This window comes from Ranitomeya imitator, chromosome 4, assembly GCF_032444005.1.
Source record: "Ranitomeya imitator isolate aRanImi1 chromosome 4, aRanImi1.pri, whole genome shotgun sequence".
Taxonomy (NCBI): Eukaryota; Metazoa; Chordata; class Amphibia; order Anura; family Dendrobatidae; genus Ranitomeya; species Ranitomeya imitator.
Window position 1 is genome coordinate 82,729,720 of NC_091285.1, and position 25,472 is coordinate 82,755,191.

At 42.6% G+C, this 25,472-nt stretch overlaps 1 protein-coding gene across 3 annotated transcripts in view; it reads right to left on the reverse strand.

The window, feature by feature from the left end:
• Window positions 1–25,472, reverse strand: part of SAR1B (secretion associated Ras related GTPase 1B) — a 227,805-nt gene that overhangs the window by 93,450 nt on the left and 108,883 nt on the right. For all 3 annotated transcript variants that reach the window (XM_069763848.1, XM_069763849.1, XM_069763850.1), the window contains 2 exons: window positions 6,303–6,422; window positions 3,460–3,525 (listed from right to left, as the gene is read on the reverse strand). In XM_069763848.1, the coding sequence (XP_069619949.1) occupies window positions 3,460–3,525; window positions 6,303–6,422 (186 nt within the window). The remainder of the gene's footprint in view (window positions 1–3,459; window positions 3,526–6,302; window positions 6,423–25,472) is intronic.

A 25,472-nucleotide genomic window follows, 5' to 3' on the forward strand; every position in this document is an offset into this window, starting at 1 on the left:
CCGAAAATCGTGGGTGAGGTAAGCCCACCGGCATCAGGGGCTTATCTACAGCATTCTGTAATGCTGTAGATAAGCCCCCGATGTTACTTGAAATAGGAGAAAAAGACGTTAGATTATACTCACCCAGGGGCAGTCCTGCTGCTGTTCCGGTCGGATGGGTGTCTCTGGTCCGCTGCGGCGCCTCCCATCTTCATTCCAAGACGTCCTCTTCTGATCTTCAGCCACGGCTCCGGCGCAGGCGTACTTTGCCCTGTTGAGGGCAGAACAAAGTACTGCAGTGCGCAGGCGCCGGGCCTCTCTGACCTTTCCGGCGCCTGCGCACTGCAGTACTTTGTTCTGCCCTCAACAGGCAGGCTGAAGATCAGAAGAGGACGTCTTGGAATGAAGATGGGAGGCGCCGCAGTGGACCAGACCAGAGACACCCATCCGACGGGACCAGCAGCGAGACCGCCCTTGGGTGAGTATAATCTAACGTCTTTTTCTCCTCTTTCAGGTAACATCGGGGGCTTATCTACAGCATTACAGAATGCTGTAGATAAGCCCCTGATGCCGGTGGGCTTACCTCACCCGCGATTTTCGGGGTGACAGGTTCCCTTTAACAGTGTGCTACTGTTCTCTCGTTCAAGAAAATCGGATCACACTATGCTGACAGTGTTATCAAACTCAGAGATCAGAGTTTGAGTGGATTGTCATTAACATAATCAAACCGATTCTCTCAGAGGAAAGAGTATACACTCATGTGACCCTGGCCTAATGGTGAATTCCCACACTATCGTCATATAATGGATTGTATGGCAATTTTTATGATATTGGGCAGAACCGCTGCAGTTTCAAGTGTCTATTCACGCTGAGGCTATTCTGCCCAAGAGGCAGGATCAAGGTCACTAGTCATTAAAATGGTTATCCACACAGTAGGTGATAACTTGCTGATTTGTGGGGTCTGACTGTTGGAACCCACACGATCTGTAGAACAAGGAACTTTTATCTCCATTAGATTGAGCATGCGCACAGCCCCTCCAACCACCACTCCATTAATTCCCTTTAGCTGTGTTGAGTGTTGCAATCAACTCTTCGTGGCAGCCCCTTAGGGAATGAATGTACCCGCCCCTCTATTTTGTAATGTGGGATAAATGTTCACTGTTAGAGATAACAATTCCCTAATCTACTGATTGATGCTGGTCCTAGAGGTGTAAAGGCCCCGTCACACATAGCGACGCTTAAGCGATCCCGACAACGATACGACCTGTCAGGGATCGTTGCTGCGTCGCTATGTGGTCGCTGGTGAGATGTCAAACAGTGAGATCTCCCCAACGACACAGCAGCGATGCGGCGACCTGTAGCGACCTGTACAACGATGCTATTTCATGACGATTCAATGGGACGTCCTGTCAACGAGGTCGTTGGTAAGGTGTCAAACACAGCAATGTGTGCTACCCAGCGGGACCTCAACGATCAAAAAACGGTCCAGGCCATTCCGACACGACCAGCGATCTCACAGCAGGGGCCTGGTCGCTGCTACGTGTCACACATAGCGAGATCGCTACTGAGGTCGCTGTTGCGTCACAAAACTTGTGACTCAGCAGCGATCTCGCTAGCGATCTCGCTATGTGTGACGGGGGCTTTACACACACTGATCAGCAAGTTATCACTTACCATTGGGATAAGGGATAACTTTCCTTCACTGGACAACCCCATAAAAATGATCATGAGGACAAGTTTCCATTAAAGTTTAACACATCCATTGTAAAGCTGGCAGTGTGACATCCTCACCATTGATAAGATTGATGTGATAAAGATTTCCCGTGACATAATTTGAATCTCGTGGGCAGATTACCACAGGTTTTTAATGGTATTGGTCATCTTTTTTTGGCCAGAGGGACTTTTTGGATCCCTTTAGACTCCAGCTTCTAAGTAAAGTAGGAATGACACCTCTGCACCCACTATGGTTACACCCCTTGATGCAGCGCCTCCATTTCCTCGTTAAATTTGACCTTTGCAGAAATCATGCTCCCATCAATCTCATATTTACTTCTTAATTCAGGGTCCTGCTGTAAAATGACTACATTGAACTGTTTTCCACAATCTCATACAGAATATTGAATGAGAATGAAATGCAGACAAATCCCTTATAGTTCATTATTGTAGATGAAGCGTTACATTTTCTCTGTATCAATGACTATACATTGCTGAGAACAGATGGCACAATTCAGACAGCAAATCAGTCTATGTTCTGTACAAACACTGTACAAAATAGGGATGTTGCAACATTTCAGCTCTAAACCCAACGCAACTGTGAATGCCTCTCTGAGCTATAAAATAGTCTGCACGTTAGCAGTGCAAAATGTTGTATATGATGTAACAAGGTGGCACGGGGTGGTAGTCATGGGTGAGTTCACTAAGCAACAGTCATTGAGCACCCCAGCACCTTGTACATGAAAAGATAAATAAAGACCTGATACTGCTATACAGTTGGTTACCTCTGTTCCACATTCACTTCTGCTTCTCAGGGTGGCAAAGAGACAGACAATGACACGTACAGTGCTTTTTGTAACGAAAACATTTACTTGCAGAATAAATGTCTTCAGGCACAGGTTACAAGAAGGTTTAGCAGTATCAATATCTTCAGGCACAGGTAATAATCATCAGGCAGTCGTTTACATTCAGCACACACTCTGTCCCAGTTGCTGACCCTCTAGTATTGTCCTAGGAAGCTGTGCTACTCGGGTATGAATTCTATCCCTTCTCCACAGCCTCTATTCAGAACTCAGCCTCAGCTGCTGACTCTCTTCTTGTGCACCAGTCCGCGCACCATCTTGACCCTGTCTAGGTCTCAGACTGCCAGACTCTCTTCTTGTACCCTAGCCCGCGCACCGTCTTGACTCTGTCTTGGTCTCAGGCTGCCGGACTCTCTTCTAGTACCCTAGCCCACGCACTGTCTTGACCCTGTCTTGGTCTCAGGCTACCGTACTCTTGCACTCACGTGGACCCTTGATTCAACGTGTACTGGCCTCTTGTCTGAGGGCACTTACACCATCACTGGTCCACACTGCTTCTGTAGTGTTTCTTTGCCTCTATGGGGCTTCCTCAGGATGATACTCTCAACCACTAACTCAAGTCCCAGAGGTCTGTAATCTTCCTACTCTTGTCCTGTCTCTGCAACACAGCTTCTATTTACTCCTGCACTCTGTTCACTTCTTGCCCTGGGCATGGCTGCCCGGGCTCTGCTGCCTGATTTCCTGCTGCTGTTCCCTTATCTCCTTGCTCCTCCCTCTGAGTTAACCCATGCCTGATTGTAGTCTGCCACTGCTCCTAGTGCTTTCTGCTGCACAATACATTTGCAGTATATTAGAACACACATGTGGGGACGAGTAGCAAGAGAAGAAGCGGTACCATACCACCCCCCTACAATGACATATCAAATAGTGTGTGGTTTGTGCACCTACATATGTAATAACTCACCTTGAACATGTCCACCTAGATCAAATGTAGTGAATGTCATTCCAGCAATTGTTAATTCTTCTGATGCTAAAAACAAGCCAAGACAAGTGTACAATGTATCAAATCTGATAACATCATTCAAAATAATAACTGCACATTGGTCACACTTGCGAGTTCAATGCAAGAAACTCGAGCGAGACTCTCGAATCAAGTCCCGGCACTGCCGCTGGCACTCAGGAACTGCGTGTAAGGGACTTGATGCGAAAGACTCGCACGAGTTTCTTGCATTGAACTCACAAGTGTAACCCTGGCCTAATACTGAACATCTGCACATACCCTTAAAATTCCTCACAATGACTATATGTGTGATAAGCATATTAGCCACACTAGTACACCTATGGTCTTTCCTTCATCCTACCTGGTAATAGCCATGAGAGTTAAAAAACTAAACAATTTACAGAGTATTTGAGAAAGTGAGGAGGAACAAAAATCCAATGGGATAAGACACATCAAAAACAGAATTGTTCAACCAAATTGTTTGCATTTTTCCCCTTTAAACATTTAAAGTCCAGTGACTTGCAGTGTCCGTCATTGGACGCCTCCCCCTGTTCATCGCGGGAGCCCACATCTTTTCTGGCACATGACAGCTGATCTGATCAGATCATCTGTGGTAAACTCACCGCTGCACTGTGGGACTTTTTCTCACAGTGCTAGCGGTGATCTCACTGATGTCACCGCACTTCAGGGGCCGTAGCTCATTCTTCCCTGCTTCTCAGCATGAACAGTTGCATTATGCCACCGTTCATGCTGAAGAGCACATATCGCACAGATGGATTATGGCATGGGACACTATCTATGGATTCTGGCCATCCCTGCAGTCCTCATCCATCCATCCCTCATCCATCGATCCATCCCTCCATCCATCTATCCCTCCATCCATCCCTCATCCATCTGCCCATCCATCCCTCATCCATTCATCTCTGATCCATCCATCCACCCATCGATCCATCCAGCCATCCATCGCTCCATCAATCTCTCATTCGTCCAGCCATCCTCCATCCATCTCTTCATCATCCCTCATACATACATCCCTCTATCCATACATTTATACAGCCATCTGTCAAGCTATCCCTCCATCCATTTTATAATTATTTATTTAAAGTGTGACGGTAACAGAAATTTCTCACAGTAAACTGCTGTGAACTCAATGAGCTCAGCACTGCAATGTGAGACTTTTTTCTCACTGTGCTAGCTGTGATCTCACTGAGGTCACCGCAGGTCATTGGCCCAGCTGGGAATGCAGCCTTGGTGACCTGTGGTAACCTCGATGATGTCAACATTAGTCACTGACACTGTGCTCACAGTAGCTCATTCTTCAGTGTTTCTCAGCCTGGACGGTACAGCATCTTGGTACTGTCCAGGTGGCAAACTGTGTATTTCCTGACATGGATTATGGTGTGGGACAGAACAACGGACAGGTAGGGGATATGGTTGTTTTCTATTTTTGTTTTTTTACAGGAGACGTTGGTTTCAGTGGAATTGGGCATTAGGTGAGTATTTTTGTGGTTTATTACTTTATGTTTTTTACAGGAGACTAGGGTTCAGTGGAATGGGAATTAAGTGAGTATAACTGTGTTTGTTATTTTTAACCTTCGTCCGGCTGAGTAGGTACAATTGTAACTATTCCATTTTAAAATTGCAATAACTTTTTTTTTCGAAAAACCGTAGAGGGCTGAAATTTTGTGACATCTCTGCAGTTTTGGTCCAGAATATATTGGCCAAATTTCAATGAAATATATATGAAGGTACAATTGTACCTCTGCAGCCTGTTAACGTTGTAAAATTATGCAGCCTGACGAAGGTTAAATAAAAATATAAAAGTAAAAAGGAGTAAAAAAAAAAGTGTTTTTTTTTAAATTATTATTATTTATTTACAAAACAGGCTCCGGCTGATGAATACCCTCATTGCCTGCTCTCACTGTTATAAGTGGCAGCAGGTGTCACTGACACCAGTGACCAGAGGTAAACTTTCCACCTCCGGTCACAGCTGTGGGCTCACGCCGTCATCTGACAGTGTGTGGGCCGTGGATCTCTGACCGCCGCCGGTGCTGTCATGCAGAACAGTAGGTGTTCGGTACGGACCCTGAAATTTATTGTTCGGGTTCACCCATCTCTATCCATGATGTGGCCAGTTTAACATGCTCAAAACTGGAGAAAGGTCCTCTTTAAGGCTGCTGTCACACTATCAGTATTTGGTCAGTATTTTACATCAGTATTTGTAAGCCAAAACCAGGAGTGGGTGATAAATGCAGAAGTAGAGCATATGTTTCTATTATACTTTTCCTCTAATTGTTCCACTCCTGGTTTTGGCTTACAAATACTGATGTAAAATACTGACCAAATACTGATAGTGTGACGGCAGCCTAAAGGTGTTTTTTTTCACTCAATGCCCTTGCTTAGCTTTTTTTTCCCACTGGAAAAACACAATTACAAGGAAAATGCAGTGGAATTTTTGCATTAAAATATGCTATTTTGTTGTTTTTTTTATGCATTGTTCTGTGTGCTTTTTGATGTTCTTTTTGCTGCTCCACCTAACTGATTTCACGAGGAAAAAAATGCAGTAAAATCACTGAAAGAATTGATATGCTGCTTTAAAAAAAACAGACTCCAAGTTAATAAGAAAAGAAAAATAATGCAAATGTGAATGACATTTTTAGAGATCTCATTAATTTTGCTACACTTTTTCCACCATAAAAACAGATGGAAAACCTCAGCAAACATGCAGAGATTTACAGTAAATTCAGATTACATGTTATAGATCTCAATGACCCCAAGAGAGGTTATGGAATTTTTTAAATACTCACTTGGATGAAGAGTAGGAACATACTGGCCCATTTTTCCAGCTTTAAGCATCTGTAGTAATGTGGTTTTGCCAGCATTATCCAAACCTAAAAAAACTAATTTCCCATTTTTCTTGTAGAGACCTAAAGAATTTAAAACATATTTATATCAAATAACATATGCTGCATTTTACAGTCCACTTTTAGATGATGGGGAGAAATAACTAGAAACTCACATTTAGTAATAATTTTATGATCTCACAATCTATCACAAAGCAATGTATTAGATAAGAATATATGGCCCAATATGCCATTTCACTTGCTATTTCACTTTTAGTTCTGTAAATGCAATTGTTGTTAGCATGTTATCCCTTAAAAGTTTATTGACATGGAAATAATAAGTAAATGTATGGCAACAATTACATCAGTGGGAACAAAAGGAAATACTGTATATGTGGAGCATCACAGGTCAAGTCTAAGCAGAAAGCAGAATTCTGTCAATCCAGGAGTTGTGGACAGTTGACGGGGAAAATAACATCAGTGACATGACCATCAGATCAAGAATATTTAAAAGAATTGGTTGAAAATTGGATTCAAAAGACAGAAAAAAATTACAAAGGTTATGACAGGGTAGAGTTATACAGTTTTACAATGTTATACAACATAGCAGAACAGAGAATATGAGTAAATTAACGGGAAGAAAAACATTAGACTTGAACAAAGAAGATCCAGGAAAACATACTCAGAAGGGAGGTAAGAACATTTCTAAAACAATCCACAGCGAGGAGATTGGAACAAAACAAAATCCTCTAAACTGCATGCTCGCAAACGCCAGAAGCCTGACAAACAAGATGGAAGAACTAGAAGCAGAAATATCTACAGGTAACTTTGACATAGTGGGAATAACCGAGACATGGTTAGATGAAAGCTATGACTGGGCAGTTAACTTACAGGGTTACAGTCTGTTTAGAAAGGATCGTAAAAATCGGAGAGGAGGAGGGGTTTGTCTCTATGTAAAGTCTTGTCTAAAGTCCACTTTAAGGGAGGATATTAGCGAAGGAAATGAGGATGTCGAGTCCATATGGGTCGAAATTCATGGAGGGAAAAATGGTAACAAAATTCTCATTGGGGTCTGTTACAAACCCCCAAATATAACAGAAACCATGGAAAGTCTACTTCTAAAGCAGATAGATGAAGCTGCAACCCATAATGAGGTCCTGGTTATGGGGGACTTTAACTACCCGGATATTAACTGGGAAACAGAAACCTGTGAAACCCATAAAGGCAACAGGTTTCTGCTAATAACCAAGAAAAATTATCTTTCACAATTGGTGCAGAATCCAACCAGAGGAGCAGCACTTTTAGACCTAATACTATCTAATAGACCTGACAGAATAACAAATCTGCAGGTGGTCGGGCATCTAGGAAATAGCGACCACAATATTGTACAGTTTCACCTGTCTTTCACTAGGGGGACTTGTCAGGGAGTCACAAAAACACTGAACTTTAGGAAGGCAAAGTTTGACCAGCTTAGAGATGCCCTTAATCTGGTAGACTGGGACAATATCCTCAGAAATAAGAATACAGATAATAAATGGGAAATGTTTAAGAACATCCTAAATAGGCAGTGTAAGCGGTTTATACCTTGTGGGAATAAAAGGACTAGAAATAGGAAAAACCCAATGTGGCTAAACAAAGAAGTAAGACAGGCAATTAACAGTAAAAAGAAAGCATTTGCACTACTAAAGCAGGATGGCACCATTGAAGTCTAAAAAACTATAGGGAGAAAAATACTTTATCTAAAAAACTAATTAAAGCTGCCAAAAAGGAAACAGAGAAGCACATTGCTAAGGAGAGTAAAACTAATCCCAAACTGTTCTTCAACTATATCAATAGTAAAAGAATAAAAACTGAAAATGTAGGCCCCTTAAAAAATAGTGAGGAAAGAATGGTTGTAGATGACGAGGAAAAAGCTAACATATTAAACACCTTCTTCTCCACGGTATTCACGGTGGAAAATGAAATGCTAGGTGAAATCCCAAGAAACAATGAAAACCCTATATTAAGGGTCACCAATCTAACCCAAGAAGAGGTGCGAAACCGGCTAAATAAGATTAAAATAGATAAATCTCCGGGTCCGGATGGCATACACCCACGAGTACTAAGAGAACTAAGTAATGTAATAGATAAACCATTATTTCTTATTTTTAGGGACTCTATAGCGACAGGGTCTGTTCCGCAGGACTGGCGCATAGAAAATGTGGTGCCAATATTCAAAAAGGGCTCTAAAAGTGAACCTGGAAATTATAGGCCAGTAAGTCTAACCTCTATTGTTGGTAAAATATTTGAAGGGTTTCTGAGGGATGTTATTCTGGATTATCTCAATGAAAATAACTGTTTAACTCCATATCAGCATGGGTTTATGAGAAATCGCTCCTGTCAAACCAATCTAATCAGTTTTTATGAAGAGGTAAGCTATAGGCTGGACCACGGTGAGTCATTGGACGTGGTATATCTCGATTTTTCCAAAGCGTTTGATACCGTGCCGCACAAGAGGTTGGTACACAAAATGAGAATGCTTGGTCTGGGGAAAATTGTGTGTAAATGGGTTAGTAACTGGCTTAGTGATAGAAAGCAGAGGGTGGTTATAAATGGTATAGTCTCTAACTGGGTCGCTGTGACCAGTGGGGTACTGCAGGGGTCAGTATTGGGACCTGTTCTCTTCAACATATTCATTAATGATCTGGTAGAAGGTTTACACAGTAAAATATCGATATTTGCAGATGATACAAAACTATGTAAAGCAGTTAATACAAGAGAAGATAGTATTCTGCTACAGACGGATCTGGATAAGTTGGAAACTTGGGCTGAAAGGTGGCAGATGAGGTTTAACAATGATAAATGTAAGGTTATACACATGGGAAGAAGGAATCAATGTCACCATTACACACTGAATGGGAAACCACTGGGTAAATCTGACAGGGAGAAGGACTTGGGGATCCTAGTTAATGATAAACTTACCTGGAGCAGCCAGTGCCAGGCAGCAGCTGCCAAGGCAAACAGGATCATGGGGTGCATTAAAAGAGGTCTGGATACACATGATGAGAGCATTATACTGCCTCTGTACAAATCCCTAGTTAGACCGCACATGGAGTACTGTGTCCAGTTTTGGGCACCGGTGCTCAGGAAGGATATAATGGAACTAGAGAGAGTACAAAGGAGGGCAACAAAATTAATAAAGGGGATGGGAGAACTACAATACCCAGATAGATTAGCGAAATTAGGATTATTTAGTCTAGAAAAAAGACGACTGAGGGGCGATCTAATAACCATGTATAAGTATATAAGGGGACAATACAAATATCTCGCTGAGGATCTGTTTATACCAAGGAAGGTGACGGGCACAAGGGGGCATTCTTTGCGTCTGGAGGAGAGAAGGTTTTTCCACCAACATAGAAGAGGATTCTTTACTGTTAGGGCAGTGAGAATCTGGAATTGCTTGCCTGAGGAGGTGGTGATGGCGAACTCAGTCGAGGGGTTCAAGAGAGGCCTGGATGTCTTCCTGGAGCAGAACAATATTGTATCATACAATTAGGTTCTGTAGAAGGACGTAGATCTGGGGATTTATTATGATGGAATATAGGCTGAACTGGATGGACAAATGTCTTTTTTCGGCCTTACTAACTATGTTACTATGTTACTATTTATTTACACAAAAAAGGTCAAAATAAAGATTAAAAAAATCATTATAATAATGAAACATGTTACATGGAGGATATAGATGACATGCACAAGCGAGAATACAACAAAGTTTCTATAAAGCATACAAAGGTTTGATGCATATCAAATAGATAACAGATGCATAGAAATATATCTAAAATATTAAAACTTTTATGTATCTTCCCAGGGGCGTAATGATCGCAGTTTCAGGAGTAGCGATCATGACTGGTTGCTTGCGGAAACAAGCTTGCAGTAATGCAGACGACAGTGCATACTTCAGCTGGATGTGAATCCGAGAACGCACTTTCGACAGAAGTGTATTGTGGTGCAGATACTCGCTGGGTCCCTGCTTGACAGTCAGAAGCCAGCAGCTGATGTTGCAGAGCCATTTACAGACTGCGCATAGCAGTGATGTCATGCCTGTCACTTGCATGCAGAAGTCACCTGCTGGCTTCAGAAGAGGACGAAGTATGGCAGAGGAGTGGAGGGAAGGTGAGTAGAATCATTTTTTTTTTAATGCGTTAAAGAACAGCAGCAGAACAGCAACAAATATACCAGGATGGTGGGACATATATACCAGAATGGTGACATATGTACCATGATGGGCCCAGATGGGAAACATATATACCAAGATGGGTCCAGATGATGGACATATATACCTGGATGGGCCCAGATGGGGGACATATATACCAGGATGAGAGACATATATATATCAGGATGGGCCCAGATGGGGGACAAATATACCAAGATGGACTCAAATGGGGGGGGCATATATACTAGGATGGACCCAGATTGGGGACATAAATACCAGGATGAGTCCGGATGGGGGACAAATATAACAGGATGGGCTCAGATGAGGGAAATATATACCTGGATGGGGGACAAATACAACAGGATGGACCAAAATGGTGGACAGAGGCACCCCCTGACAAATGCAGCATGCTGACACGCGCGTTGGGTGGGAAATGACGTCATCCAGGAGCCTGAGATCTGCACTGCTACTGTAAGTTACACTCCACTTTGGACCATCTTCCTTACATCCTCACATGATCTCTTTTCTCCTCCACAATATATTTGTTCAATGTTGTTATTTGGTTCCCTGACATTTCAGATGGTATATACAGTACATGTTTAATAACCATGGATTTACGGTACCACTCATCAGTGTTATAATGCACAAGCACTTTATTCACCTATAAACATTTTGCACATTTTTGCTTTATACTATTACATATACTATATTTTCTGTCCTTTGCATACTCTATTGGCACTTTAACATCCAGCCCTGTAATTATTGTTCTGGGGGTGTGTCCTTCTTTTTAAGTATTTTTATCATACTATATTTATTGTTGTTTTTTTCTGTTATTTAACCTGATTATATTTAACTAGATGGTGGCCCGATTCTAACGCATCAGGTATTCTAGAATATGTATGTATATAGCAGCCACATACTATATAGCATACAAATAGTACGTGGCCTGTGCTATATAGTATGTGGCTGCTATATACATACTGTACACACATATTGTAGAATACCCGATGCGTTGTATATAATGCAGCCCACGCAGTATCTAACACAGGCCATGTAGTATACAGCAGCCATGTAGTATATAACACTGCCCACATAGTATATAGCAGCCATGTAGTATATAGTACTGCCCATGTAGTATATAGCAGCCATGTAGTATATACTGTAGTACTGCCCACGAGTATATAGCAGCCATGTAGTATATACTGTAGTACTGCCCACGTAGTATATAGCAGCCATGTAGTATATAGTACTGTCCACGTAGTATATAGCAGCCATGTAGTATACAGTACTGTCCACTAGTATATAGCAGCCATGTAGTATATAGCACTGCCCACGTAGTATATAGCAGCCATGTAGTATATAGTACTACCCACGTAGTATATAGCAGCCATGTAGTATATAGTACTGCCCACGTAGTATATAGCAGCCATGTAGTATATAGTACTGCCCACGTAGTATATAGCAGCCATGTAGTATATAGTACTGCCCACGTAGTATATAGCAGCCATGTAGTATATAGTACTGTCCACGTAGTATATAGCAGCCATGTAGTATACAGTACTGTCCACGTAGTATATAGCAGCAATGTAGTATATAGTACTGTCCACGTAGTATATAGCAGCCATGTAGTATATAGTACTGCCCACGTAGTATATAGCAGCCATGTGGTATATAGTACTGCCCACGTAGCATATAGCAGCCATGTAGTATATAGTACTGTCCACGTAGTATATAGCAGCCATGTAGTATATAGTACTGTCCACGTAGTATATAGCAGCCATGTAGTATATAGTACTGCCCACGTAGTATATAGCAGCCATGTAGTATATAGTACTGCCTACGTAGTATATAGCAGCCATGTAGCCCACGCAGTATTTGGCAGTGTGGGCACATATCCCTGTTAAAAAAAAAAGAATTAAAATAAAAAATAGTTACATACTCACCCCCTGGGATCCAACGGCGCTGTGGCGATGGGCGCACGGCTGCCGCCATCTTCCGTTCCCAGGATGCATTGCGAAATTACCCAGAAGATTTAGCAGTCTCGCTAAGTCTTCTAGGTAATTTCGCAATGCATCGCTGGGAACAGAAGATGGCGGCAGGCGCGAGCGGCTCGGCGGACTACGGAGGGTGAGTACAGCAGTTTTTTTTTATTATTATTATTTTTAAGATTACATTTTTTTTTACTATTGATGCCGCATAGGCAGTATCAATAGTAAAAAGTTGGGGACACACAGGGTCAATAGCAGCGGTAACGGAGGGCGTTACCCGCGGCATAACGCGGTCCGTTACCGCCGGCATTAACCCTATGTGTGCGGTGACTGGAGGGGAGTATGCGGGCGCCGGGCAGTGACTGCGGGGAGGAAGGAGAGGCCATTGTCTTCCGGACTGTGCCCGTCGCTGATTGGTCGTGGCTGTTTTGCCGCGACCAATCAGCGACTTGGATTCCATGACAGACAGAGGCCGCGACTAATGAATATCCGTGACAGACAGACAGACAGAAGGAAAGACAGAAAGATGGAAGTGACCCTTACAATTATATAGTAGATTGAATAAACTGACTTAGACTTTTCACCACAATACCTTGGACAACATGGTCGGCTTTTTTGCTCTTTAGTTTTCCTTGTATATTTTCTGACTGTCCCCATATTATCACTCAGCTCTGGCTCCTTGGTCGTAGGGATATCACTCTTATCTTATCCTATATCGCAATTTCATTTAACCCCTTAATGACAGCCAATACATCTTTTAACTGACCTGAGATATAAGAGAATATCCTCCCCATACAGGTGACAATCCAGCAGCTGTTGGCTGTACACTATAGCTGACAACTTGCTGCATCAGTCATGATCAGTGTTTGCACCGTCCAAATCTGTTTAACTCCTTAGATGCTGCTGTCAATAGTGACTACATCATTATAAATGGTTAACAGAGTGTGGGGGCTTTCTCTTTATCCCAATTGGTGCCCTCAGATCATGATTTTGTGGTCCTGATGTTTGCCATGGCACTTCACAACCAAATAGTGGCCTTAGAGTCTGTCGGCTGTTGTAACCTGGTCAGAAGTTAGCGGCATTTAGGTGGTAAAAATACACTTTTTCATTTCTGTCATGCCACTTTGCATTAATTCCTGAAAAGCACCTGAAGGGTTAATAAATTACCTGACTGCCATTTTCAATATGTCAGGGGGTGCTGTTTTTATAATGGTATAACTTTAGGGGTTTCCCAATATATGGGACCCCTAAAAGCACTTCAAATATGGATAAGTCCTAAAAAAATAAATTTTGTAAATTTCCTTGAAAAAAATGAAAAATTACTGCTACATTTTTAAACCTCATTGTTCCGGTGTTCTGGAAGGAGTCCCCTGATCCAAAATGGCCACGGGGCTCCTTCCGGGTCCTGAAGTGAGGTGGCTTGCCGGCGCAGAGCAGGTGCCGGAAAGCCTCCTGCACTGCCTGTCTGGTCGCTGATCTGACACACTGCTATGCAAAGTGTCAGATCAGCGATCTGATCTAATATAGTGATATCCCACCCTGGGACAATGTTAGAAAGTAAAAAATTATAGAATGTGTAAAAAAAAATCCCCAAATAAAGGAAAAAATGGTACCAATAAAAACGTCAACTCGTCCCGCAAAAAAACAAGACCTCACATGACTGTGGGCCAAAATATGGATAAATTATAGCTCTCAAAATGTGGTGATGCAAAAACTATTTTTTACAATAAAAAGTGTCTTTTAGTGTGTGACGGCTGCCAATCATAAAAATCCGATAAAAAAACGCTATAAAAGTAAATCAAACCCCAAATCATCACCCCCTTAGTTAGGGAAAAATAATAAAATGTAAAAAAAATGTATTTATTTCCATTTTCCCATTAGGGTTAGGGTTAGGGTTGGGGCTAAAGTTAGGGTTGGGGTTAGGGTTAGGGTTGGGGTTAGGGTTGGGGTTGGGGTTAGGGTTAGGGTTGGGGCTAAAGTTAGGGTTGGGGCTAAAGTTAGGGTTTGGATTACATTTACGGTTATGGTTGGGATTAGGGTTAGGGGTGTGTTTGGGTTAGGGTTTCAGTTAGAATTGGGGGGTTTCCACTGTTTAGGCACATCAAGGGCTCTCCAAACGCAACATGGCGTCCGATCTCAATTCCTGCCAATTTTGCGTTGAAAAACTAAAACAGTGCTCCTTCCCTTCCAAGCTCTCCCGTGCGCCCAAACAGGGGTTTACCCCAACATATGGAGTATCAGCCTACTCAGGACAAATTGGACAACAAATTTTGGGGTCCAGTTTCTCCTGTTACCCTTGGGAAAATTAAAAACCGGGGGCTAAAATAATTTTTGTGGGAAAAAAAAGGATTTTTTATTTTCACGGCTCTGCGTTATAAGCTCTATTGAAACACTTGGGCGTTCAAAGTTCTCACAACACATCTAGATAAGTTCCTTGGGGGGGTCTAGTTTCCAATATGGGGTCACTTGTGGGGGTTTCTACTGTTTAGGTACATCAGGGGCTCTGCAAATGCAAGGTGACGCCTGCAGACCAATTAATAAAAGTCTGAATTCCAAACGGCGCTCCTCTTCTGAGCTCTGCCATGTGCCCAAACGGTGGTTCCCCCCACATACGGGGTATCAGCGTACTCAGGATAAATTGGACAACAACTTTTGGGGTCCAATTTGTCCTGTTACCCTTGGGAAAATAAAAATTTGGGGGCTAAAATATCATTTTCGTGGAAAAAAATATATTTTTTTATTATCACGGCTCTGCGTTATAAACTTTAGCGAAACACTTGGAGGTTCAAAGTTCTCACAACACATCTAGATAAGTTCCTTGGGGGGTCTAGTTTCCAATATGGGGTCACTTGTGGGGGTTTCTACTGTTTAGGTACATCAGGGGCTTTGCAAATGCAACGTGATGCCTGCAGAGCAATCCATATAAGTCTACATTCCAAACGGCGCTCCTTCCCTTCCGAGCTCTGCCGTGCGCCCAAACAGTGGTTCCCCCCACATATGGGGTATCAGCGTGCTCAGTACAAATTGGACAACAAGTTTTGGGGTCCAATTTCTCCTGTTACCCTTGGGAAAAAAATTGCGGGCTAAAAGATCATTTTGTGGAAAGAAAAAATGAGTTTTTTTAATTTTCACGGCTCTACATTCTAAAATTAGTGAAACAATTGGGGGTTAAGAGTGCTCACCACACATCTAGATAAGTTCCTAAGAGGTCTTCTTTCCAAAATAGGGTCACTTGTGGGGGGTTTTCACTGATTAGGCACATCAGGAGCTCTCCAAACACAACATGGGTTCTGATCTCAATTCCAGCCAATTTTGCAATAAGTCAAACGGCGCTCCTTCCCTTCCGAGCTCTGCCATGCGCTCAAACAGTGGTTTACCCCATATATGGGGTATCAGCGTACTCAGGACAAATTGCACAACAACTTTTGGTGTCCAATTTGTCCTGTTACACTTGGAAAAATAGAAAATTTTTGTCAAAAACATCATTTTTTTGTGAAAAAAATATGATTTTTTTTTTTACGGCTCTACATTATAAACTTCTGTGAAGCACTTGGAGGTTCAAAGTGCTCACCACACATCTAGATTAGTTCCTTTTGGGGTCTACTTTCCAAAATGGTGTCACTTGTGGGGAGTTTCCACTGTTTAGGCACATCAGAGGCTCTCCAAACGTGACATGGTGTCCGATCTGAATTCCAGCAAATTTTACATTGAAAAGTCAAATGGCGCTTCTTCCCTTCTGAGCTCTGCCATGCGCCCAAACAGTGGTTTACTCCCATATATGGGGTATCAGCGTACTCAGGACAAATTGTACAATGACTTTTGTGGTCCAATTTCTCCTGTTACCCTTGGTAAAATAAAACAAATTGGATCTGAAGTAAAAATTTTGTGAAAAAAAAGTTAAATGTTCAATTTGTTTTAAACATTCCAAAAATTCCTGTGAAGCACCTGAAGGGTTAATAAACTTTTTGAATGTGGTTTTGAGTACCTTGAGGGGTGCAGTTTTTAGAATGGTGTCACTTTTGGGCATTTTCTGTCATATAGACCCCTCAAAGTCACTTCAACTGTGAGGTGGTCCCTAAAAAAATGGTTTTGCAAATTTTGCTGTAAAAATGAGAAATCGCTGGTCAGATTTTAACCCTTATAACTTCCTAACAAAAAAACAATGTTTCCAAAATTGTGCTAATGTAAAGCAGACATGTGGGTAATGTTATTTATTAACTATTTTGTATGATATGACTCTCTACTTTAAGGACATAAAAACTAAAATTTAAAAATTGCAAAATTTTCAAAATTTTCGCCAAATTTGCATTTTTTTCACAAATAAGCGCATGTCAAACTGAAGAAATTTTACCACTATCATAAAGTACAATATGTAATGAGAAAACCGACTCAGAATCACCAAGATCCGTTGAAGCATTTCAGAGTTATGACCTCATAAAGTGACAGTGGTCAGAATTGAAAAAAATGGCCTGGTCAGAAAGTTGAAAACAGGCTTCGTGGTGAAGGGGTTAAGCATCCCTTTGTTTTTGTTTTGATTTTACATGATCCAGAGGAGGCATGGGAGTAGGCCATGTGGTCAGATGAGACCAAAATAGAACTTTTTTGCATCAACTCTACTCGCCGTGTTTGGAGAAAAGAAGATGGATGAGTACAACCCCAAGAATACTGTCCCAATCATGAAGCATGGTGGGGGAAACATCATACTTTGGGGGTGCTATTCTGCAAAGGGAACAGTACAACTGTACTGAATTGAAGAGATGATAGATGGGGTGATGTATTGCAAGATTTTGGCCAATAACTTCCTACCCTCAGTAGGAGCATTGAAGATGGGTTGTGGATGGGTCTTCAGGAATAACAATGGCTTAACCCCTTCATGACCCAGCCAATTTTGACCTTAAAGACCTTGCCGCTTTTTGCAATTCTGACCAGTGTCCCTTTATGAGGTAATAACTCAGGAACGCTTCAACGGATCCTAGCGGTTCTGAGATTGTTTTTTCGTGACATATTGGGCTTCATGTTAGTGGTAAATTTAGGTCAATAAATTCTGCGTTTATTTGTGATAAAAATGGAAATTTGGCGAAAATTTTGAAAATTTCGCAATTTTCACATTTTGAATTTTTATTCTGTTAAACCAGAGAGATATGTGACACAAAATAGTTAATAAATAACATTTCCCACATGTTTACTTTACATCAGCACAATTTTGGAAACAAAATTTTTTTTTGTTAGGAAGTTATAAGGTTTAAAATTTGACCAGCGATTTGTTATTTTTACAACAAAATTTACAAAACCATTTTTTTTAGGGACCACCTCACATTTGAAGACAGTTTGAGGGGTCTATATGGCTGAAAATACCCAAAAGTGACACCATTCTAAAAACTGCACCCCTCAAGGTACTCAAAACCACATTCAAGAAGTTTATTAACCCTTCAGGTGCTTCACAGCAGCAGAAGCAACATGGAAGGAAAAAATGAACATTTAACTTTTTAGTCACAAAAATTATCTTTTAGCAACAATTTTTTTATTTTCCCAATGGTAAAAGGAGAAACTGAACCACGAAAGTTGTTGTCCAATTTGTCCTGAGTACGCTGATACCTCATATGTGGGGGTAAACCACTGTTTGGGCGCACGGCAGGGCTTGGAAGGGAAGGAGCGCCATTTGACTTCTTGAATCAAAAATTGGCTCCACTCTTTAGCGGACACCATGTCACGTTTGGAGAGCACCCGTGTGCATAAAAATTGGAGCTCCCCCACAAGTGACCCCATTTTGGAAACTAGACGCCCCAAGGAACTTATCTAGATGCATAGTGAGCACTTTGAACCCCCAGGTGCTTCACAAATTGATCCGTAAAAATGAAAAAGTACTTTTTTTTTCACAAAAAAATTCTTTTAGCCTCAATTTTTTCATTTTCACATGGGCAACAGGATAAAATGGATCCTAAAATGTGTTGGGCAATTTCTCCTGAGTACACCAATACCTCACATGTGGGGGTAAACCACTGTTTGGGCACATGGTAAGGCTCGGAAGGGAAGGAGCGCCATTTGACTTTTTGAATGAAAAATTATTTCCATCGTTAGCGGACACCATGTCGCGTTTGGATAGCTCCTGTGTGCCTAAACATTGGCACTCCCCCACAAGTGACCCCATTTTGGAAACTAGACCCCCCAAGGAACTTATTTAGATGCCTAGTGAGCACTTTAAACCCTCAGGTGCTTCACAAATTGATCTGTAAAAATGAAAAAGTACTTTTTTTTCACAAAAAAATTCTTTTCGCCTCAATTTTTTCATTTTCACATGGGCAGTAGGATAAAATGGATCATAAAATTTGTTGGGCAATTTCTCCCGAGTACGCCGATACCTCATATGTGGGGGTAAACCACTGTTTGGGCACTCGGCAGGGCTCGGAAGGGAAGGCGCGCCATTTGACTTTTTGAATGGAAAATTAGCTCCAATTGTTAGCGGACACCATGTCGCGTTTGGAGAGCCCCTGTGTGCCTAAACATTGGAGCTCCCCCACAAGTGACCCCATTTTGGAAACTAGACCCCCCAAGGAACTTATCTAGATGCATACTGAGCACTTTAAACCCCCAGGTGCTTCACAGAAGTTTATAGCGCAGAGCCATGAAAATAAAAAATAATTTTTCTTTCCTCAAAAATGATTTTTTAGCCTGGAATTTCCTATTTTGCCAAGGATAATAGGAGAAATTGGACCCCAAATATTGTTGTCCAGTTTGTCCTGAGTACGCTGATACCCCATATGTGGGGGTAAACCACTGTTTGGGCGCACGGCAGGGCTCGGAAGGGATGGCACGCCATTTGGCTTTTTAAATGGAAAATTAGCTCCAATCATTAGCGGACACCATGTCACGTTTGGAGAGCCCCTGTGTGCCTAAACATTGGAGATCCCCCAGAAATGACCCCATTTTGGAAACTAGACCCCCAAAGGAACTAATCTAGATGTGTGGTGAGGACTTTGAACCCCCAAGTGCTTCACAGAAGTTTATAACGCAGAGCCATGAAAATAAAAAAAAAAAATTATTTTCTCAAAAATGATCTTTTAGCCTGCAATTTTTTATTTTCCCAAGGGTAACAGGAGAAATTTGACCCCAAAAGTTGTTGTCCAGTTTCTCCAGAGTACGCTGATACCCCATATGTGGTTGTAAATCACTGTTTGGGCACATGCCGGGGCTCGGAAGTGAAGTAGTGACGTTTTGAAATGCAGACTTTGATGGAATGCTCTGTGGGCGTCACGTTGCGTTTGCAGAGCCCCTGATGTGGCTTAACAGTAGAAACCCCCCACAAGTGACCCCATTTTGGAAACTAGACCCCCAAAGGAACTTATCTAGATGTGTGGTGAGCACTTTGAACCCCCAAGTGCTTCATAGAAGTTTATAATGCAGAGCCGTGAAAATAATAAATACGTTTTCTTTCCTCAAAAATAATTATTTAGCCCAGAATTTTTTATTTTCCCAAGGGTAACAGGAGAAATTGGACCCAATAAGTTGTTGTCCAGTTTCTCCTGAGTACGCTGATACCCCATATGTGGGGGTAAACCACTGTTTGGGCACATGCCGAGGCTCGGAAGTGAAGTAGTGACGTTTTGAAATGCAGACTTTGATGGAATGCTCTGTGGGCGTCACGTTGCGTTTGCAGAGCCCCTGATGTGGCTTAACAGTAGTAACCCCCCACAAGTGACCCCATTTTGGAAACTAGACCCCAAAAGGAACTTATCTAGATGTGTGGTGAGCACTTTGAACCCCCAAGTGCTTCATAGAAGTTTATAATGCAGAGCCGTGAAAATAATAAATACGTTTTCTTTCCTCAAAAATAATTATTTAGCCCAGAATTTTTTAATTTTCCCAAGGGTAACAGGAGAAATTTGAACCCAATATTTGTTGTCCAGTTTCTCCGGAGTACGGTGATACCCCATATGTGGGGGTAAACCACTGTTTGGGCGCACGCTGGGGCTCGGAAGTGAAGTAGTGACGTTTTGAAATGCAGACTTTGATGGAATGCTCTGCGGGCGTCACGTTGCGTTTGCAGAGCCCCTGATGTGCCTAAACAGTAGAAACCCCCCACAAGTGACCCCATTTTGGAAACTAGACCCCGAAAGGAACTTATCTAGATGTGTGGTGAGCACTTTGAACCCCCAAGTGCTTCATAGAAGTTTATAATGCAGAGCCGTGAAAATAATAAATACGTTTTCTTTCCTCAAAAATAATTATTTAGCCCAGAATTTTTATTTTCCCAAGGGTAACAGGAGAAATTGGACTGCAATAGTTGTTGTCCAGTTTCTCCTGAGTACGCTGATACCCCATGTGTGGGGGTAAACCACTGTTTGGGCACACGTCGGGGCTCAGAAGGGAAGTAGTGACTTTTGAAATGCAGACTTTGATGGAATGGTCTGCGGGCGTCACATTGCGTTTGCAGAGCCCCTGGTGTGCCTAAACAGTAGAAACCCCCCACAAGTGACCACATTTTAGAAACTAGACCCCCCAAGGAACTTATCTAGATATGTGGTGAGCACTTTGAACCCCCAAGTGCTTCACAGACGTTTACAACGCAGAGCCGTGAAAATAAAAAATCATTTTTCTTTCCTCAAAAATGATGTTTTAGCAAGCATTTTTTTAGATTCACAAGGGTAACAGGAGAAATTGGACCCCAAATTGTTGCGCAGTTTATCCTGATTACACTGATACCCCATATGTGGGGGTAAACCACTGTTTGGGCACACGTCAGGGCTCGGAAGTGAGGGAGCACCATTTGACTTTTTGAATACGAGATTGGCTGGAATCAATGGTGGCGCCATGTTGCGTTTGGAGACCCCTGATGTGCCTAAACAGTGGTAACCCCTCAATTCTACCTCCAACACTAACCCCAACACACCCCTAACCCTAATCCCAACTGTAGCCATAACCCTAATCACAACCCTAACCACAACCCTAATTCCAACCCTAACCCTAAGGCTATGTGCCCACGTTGCGGATTCGTGTGAGATATTTCCGCACCATTTTTGAAAAATCCGCGGGTAAAAGGCACTGCGTTTTACCTGCGGATTTTCCGCGGATTTCCAGTGTTTTTTGTGCGGATTTCACCTGCGGATTCCTATTGAGGAACAGGTGTAAAACGCTGCGGAATCCGCACAAAGAATTGACATGCTGCGGAATATACAACGCAGCGTTTCCGCGCGGTATTTTCTGCACCATGGGCACAGCGGATTTGGTTTTTCATATGTTTACATGGTACTGTAAACCTGATGGAATACTGCTGCGAATCCGCAGCGGCCAATCCGCAGTGTGGGCACATGGCCTAATTCTAAAGGTATGTGCACACGCTGCGGAAAACACTGCGGATCCGCAGCAGTTTCCCATGAGTTTACAGTTCAATGTAGACCTATGGAAAACAAAAATCGCTGTACACATGCTGCGGAAAAACTGCACGGAAACGCAGCGGTTTACATTCCGCAGCATGTCACTTCTTTGTGCGGATTCCGCAGCGGTTTTACAACTGCTCAAATAGAAAATCGCAATTGTAAAACCGCAGTGAAATGCGCAGAAAAACCGCGGTAAATCCGCCATAAATCCGCAGCGGTTTAGCACTGCGGATTTATCAAATCCGCAGCGGAAAAATCCGCAGAGGACCAGAATACGTGTGCACATACCGAAACCCTAACTGTTGTGAATTCTGTGGCTGAATTCACTCCTGTGGTCACAAGTGGTACTGCAGCTTCTGACCTTCCTCCCTCAGGTGTTCTGGTGAGCTCGTTAACTGCTTCATTACTTAACTCCGCCTGATGCTGCTATCCTTGCTCCTTGTCAATGTTTCAGTGTTGGATCTGAGCTTCTCCTGATTGTTCCTGTGACCTGCTGCTCTGTATAGCTAAGTGCCTTTTGCGTTTTTGTTGCTTTTTTTCTGTCCAGCTTGTCTTTTGTTTTGCTGGAAGCTCTGAGACGCAAAGGGTGTACCGCCGTGCCGTTAGTTCGGCACGGTGGGTTTTTTTTGCCCCCTTTGCGTGGTTTTGCTTTAGGGTTTTTTGTAGACTGCAAAGTTCGCTTTACTGTCCTCGCTCTGTCCTAGAATATCGGGCCCCACTTTGCTGAATCTATTTCATCCCTACGTTTTGTCTTTTCATCTTACTCACAGTCATTATATGTGGGGGGCTGCCTTTTCCTTTGGGGAATTTCTCTGGGGCAAGTCAGGCCTATTTTTCTATCTTCAGGCTAGCTAGTTTCTTAGGCTGTGCCGAGTTGCCTAGGTAGTTGTTAGGCGCTATCCACAGCCGCTTTTAGTTGTGTTTAGGATAGGATCAGGTGTGCAGTCTACAGAGTTTCCACGTCTCAGAGCTCGTTCTTGTATTTTTGGGTATTTGTCAGATCACTGTGTGCGCTCTGATCGCTAAGCACACTGTGTTTCTGGATTGCCTTCATAACACCTGTCATTAGCAAACATAACAGTACAAGGAGCCGAACTAATGATTCTCAATAGAGGGAAAGAAAAAGTTCTGACATCATTTTTTTTTTTTTTCCTGCTCTGTGTTCACTTTTTTTTTTCCCCTAGACATTTGGGTGATTCTGGACACAGGTGTGGACATGGATATTCAGGGTCTGTGCTCTTCAATGGATAATCTCGTTATAAATGTACAAAAAATTCAAGATACTATTGATCAGAAATCTATGTTAGAACCAAGAATTCCTATTCCTGATTTGTTTTTTGGAGATAGAACTAAGTTTCTAAGTTTCAAAAATAATTGTAAGCTATTTCTGGCCTTGAAACCTCATTCTTCTGGTAATCCTATTCAACAGGTTTTGATTATTATTTCTTTTTTGCGCGGCGACCCTCAAGACTGGGCATTTTCTCTTGCGCCAGGAGACCCTGCATTGAGTAGTGTCGATGCGTTTTTCCTGGCGCTCGGATTGCTGTACGATGAGCCTAATTCAGTGGATCAGGCTGAGAAAAATTTGCTGGCTTTGTGCCAGGGTCAGGATGATATAGAAGTATATTGTCAGAAATTTAGGAAATGGTCAGTACTCACTCAGTGGAATGAATCTGCGCTGGCAGCTTTGTTCAGAAAGGGTCTCTCTGAGGCTCTTAAGGATGTCATGGTGGGATTTCCTATGCCTGCTGGTTTGAATGAGTCTTTGTCTTTGGCCATTCAGATCGGTCGACGCTTGCGCGAGCGTAAATCTGTGCACCATTTGGCGGTACTGCCTGAGGTTAAACCTGAGCCTATGCAGTGCGATAGGACTATGACTAGAGTTGAACGGCAGGAATACAGACATCTGAATGGTCTGTGTTTCTACTGTGGTGATTCCACTCATGCTATTTCTGATTGTCCTAAGCGCACTAAGCGGTCCGCTAGGTCTGCCGTCATTGGTACTGTACAGTCCAAATTCCTTCTGTCCATTACCTTGATATGCTCTTTGTCGTCGTTTTCTGTCATGGCGTTTGTGGATTCGGGCGCTGCCCTGAATCTGATGGATTTGGATTATGCTAAACGTTGTGGGTTTTTATTGGAGCCTTTGCGGTGTCCTATTCCATTGAGAGGAATTGATGCTACACCTTTGGCCAAGAATAAACCTCAATACTGGGCCCAGCTGACCATGTGCATGGCTCCTGCACATCAGGAAGTTATTCGCTTTCTGGTGTTGCATAATCTGCATGATGTGGTCGTGTTGGGGTTGCCATGGCTACAAACCCATAATCCAGTATTGGATTGGAATTCCATGTCGGTATCCAGCTGGGGTTGTCAGGGGGTACATGGTGATGTTCCATTTTTGTCGATTTCGTCATCCACCCCTTCTGAGGTCCCAGAGTTCTTGTCTGATTATCAGGATGTATTTGAAGAGCCCAAGTCCAATGCTCTACCTCCGCATAGGGATTGTGATTGTGCTATCAATTTGATTCCTGGTAGTAAATTCCCTAAAGGTCGATTATTTAATTTATCCGTGCCCGAACACGCCGCTATGCGCAGTTATGTGAAGGAATCCCTGGAGAAGGGACATATTCGCCCATCGTCATCACCACTGGGAGCAGGGTTCTTCTTTGTAGCCAAGAAGGATGGTTCGCTGAGACCGTGTATTGATTACCGCCTTCTTAATAAGATCACTGTTAAATTTCAGTATCCCTTGCCATTGTTATCTGACTTGTTTGCTCGGATTAAGGGGGCTAGTTGGTTCACTAAGATAGATCTTCGTGGTGCGTATAATCTGGTGAGAATCAGGCAAGGAGATGAATGGAAAACTGCATTCAATACGCCCGAGGGTCATTTTGAGTATCTAGTGATGCCGTTCGGACTTGCCAATGCTCCATCTGTGTTTCAGTCTTTTATGCATGACATCTTCCGTGAGTATCTGGATAAATTCCTGATTGTTTACTTGGATGACATTTTGATCTTCTCAGATAATTGGGAGTCTCATGTGAAGCAGGTCAGAATGGTTTTTCAGGTCCTGCGTGCTAACTCTTTGTTTGTGAAGGGATCAAAGTGTCTCTTCGGTGTGCAGAAAGTTTCATTTTTGGGGTTCATCTTTACCCCTTCTACTATCGAGATGGATCCAGTTAAGGTCCAAGCCATCCAGGATTGGATTCAGCCGACATCTCTGAAAAGTCTGCAAAAGTTCCTGGGCTTTGCTAATTTTTATCGTCGCTTCATCTGTAATTTTTCTAGCATTGCCAAACCATTGACCGATTTGACCAAGAAGGGTGCTGATTTGGTTAATTGGTCTTCTGCTGCTGTGGAAGCTTTTCAGGAGTTGAAGCGTCGTTTTTGTTCTGCCCCTGTGTTGTGTCAGCCAGATGTTTCTCTTCCGTTCCAGGTCGAGGTTGATGCTTCTGAGATTGGAGCAGGGGCGGTTTTGTCACAGAGAGGTTCTGATTGCTCAGTGATGAAACCATGTGCTTTCTTTTCCAGGAAGTTTTCGCCCGCTGAGCGTAATTATGATGTGGGCAATCGAGAG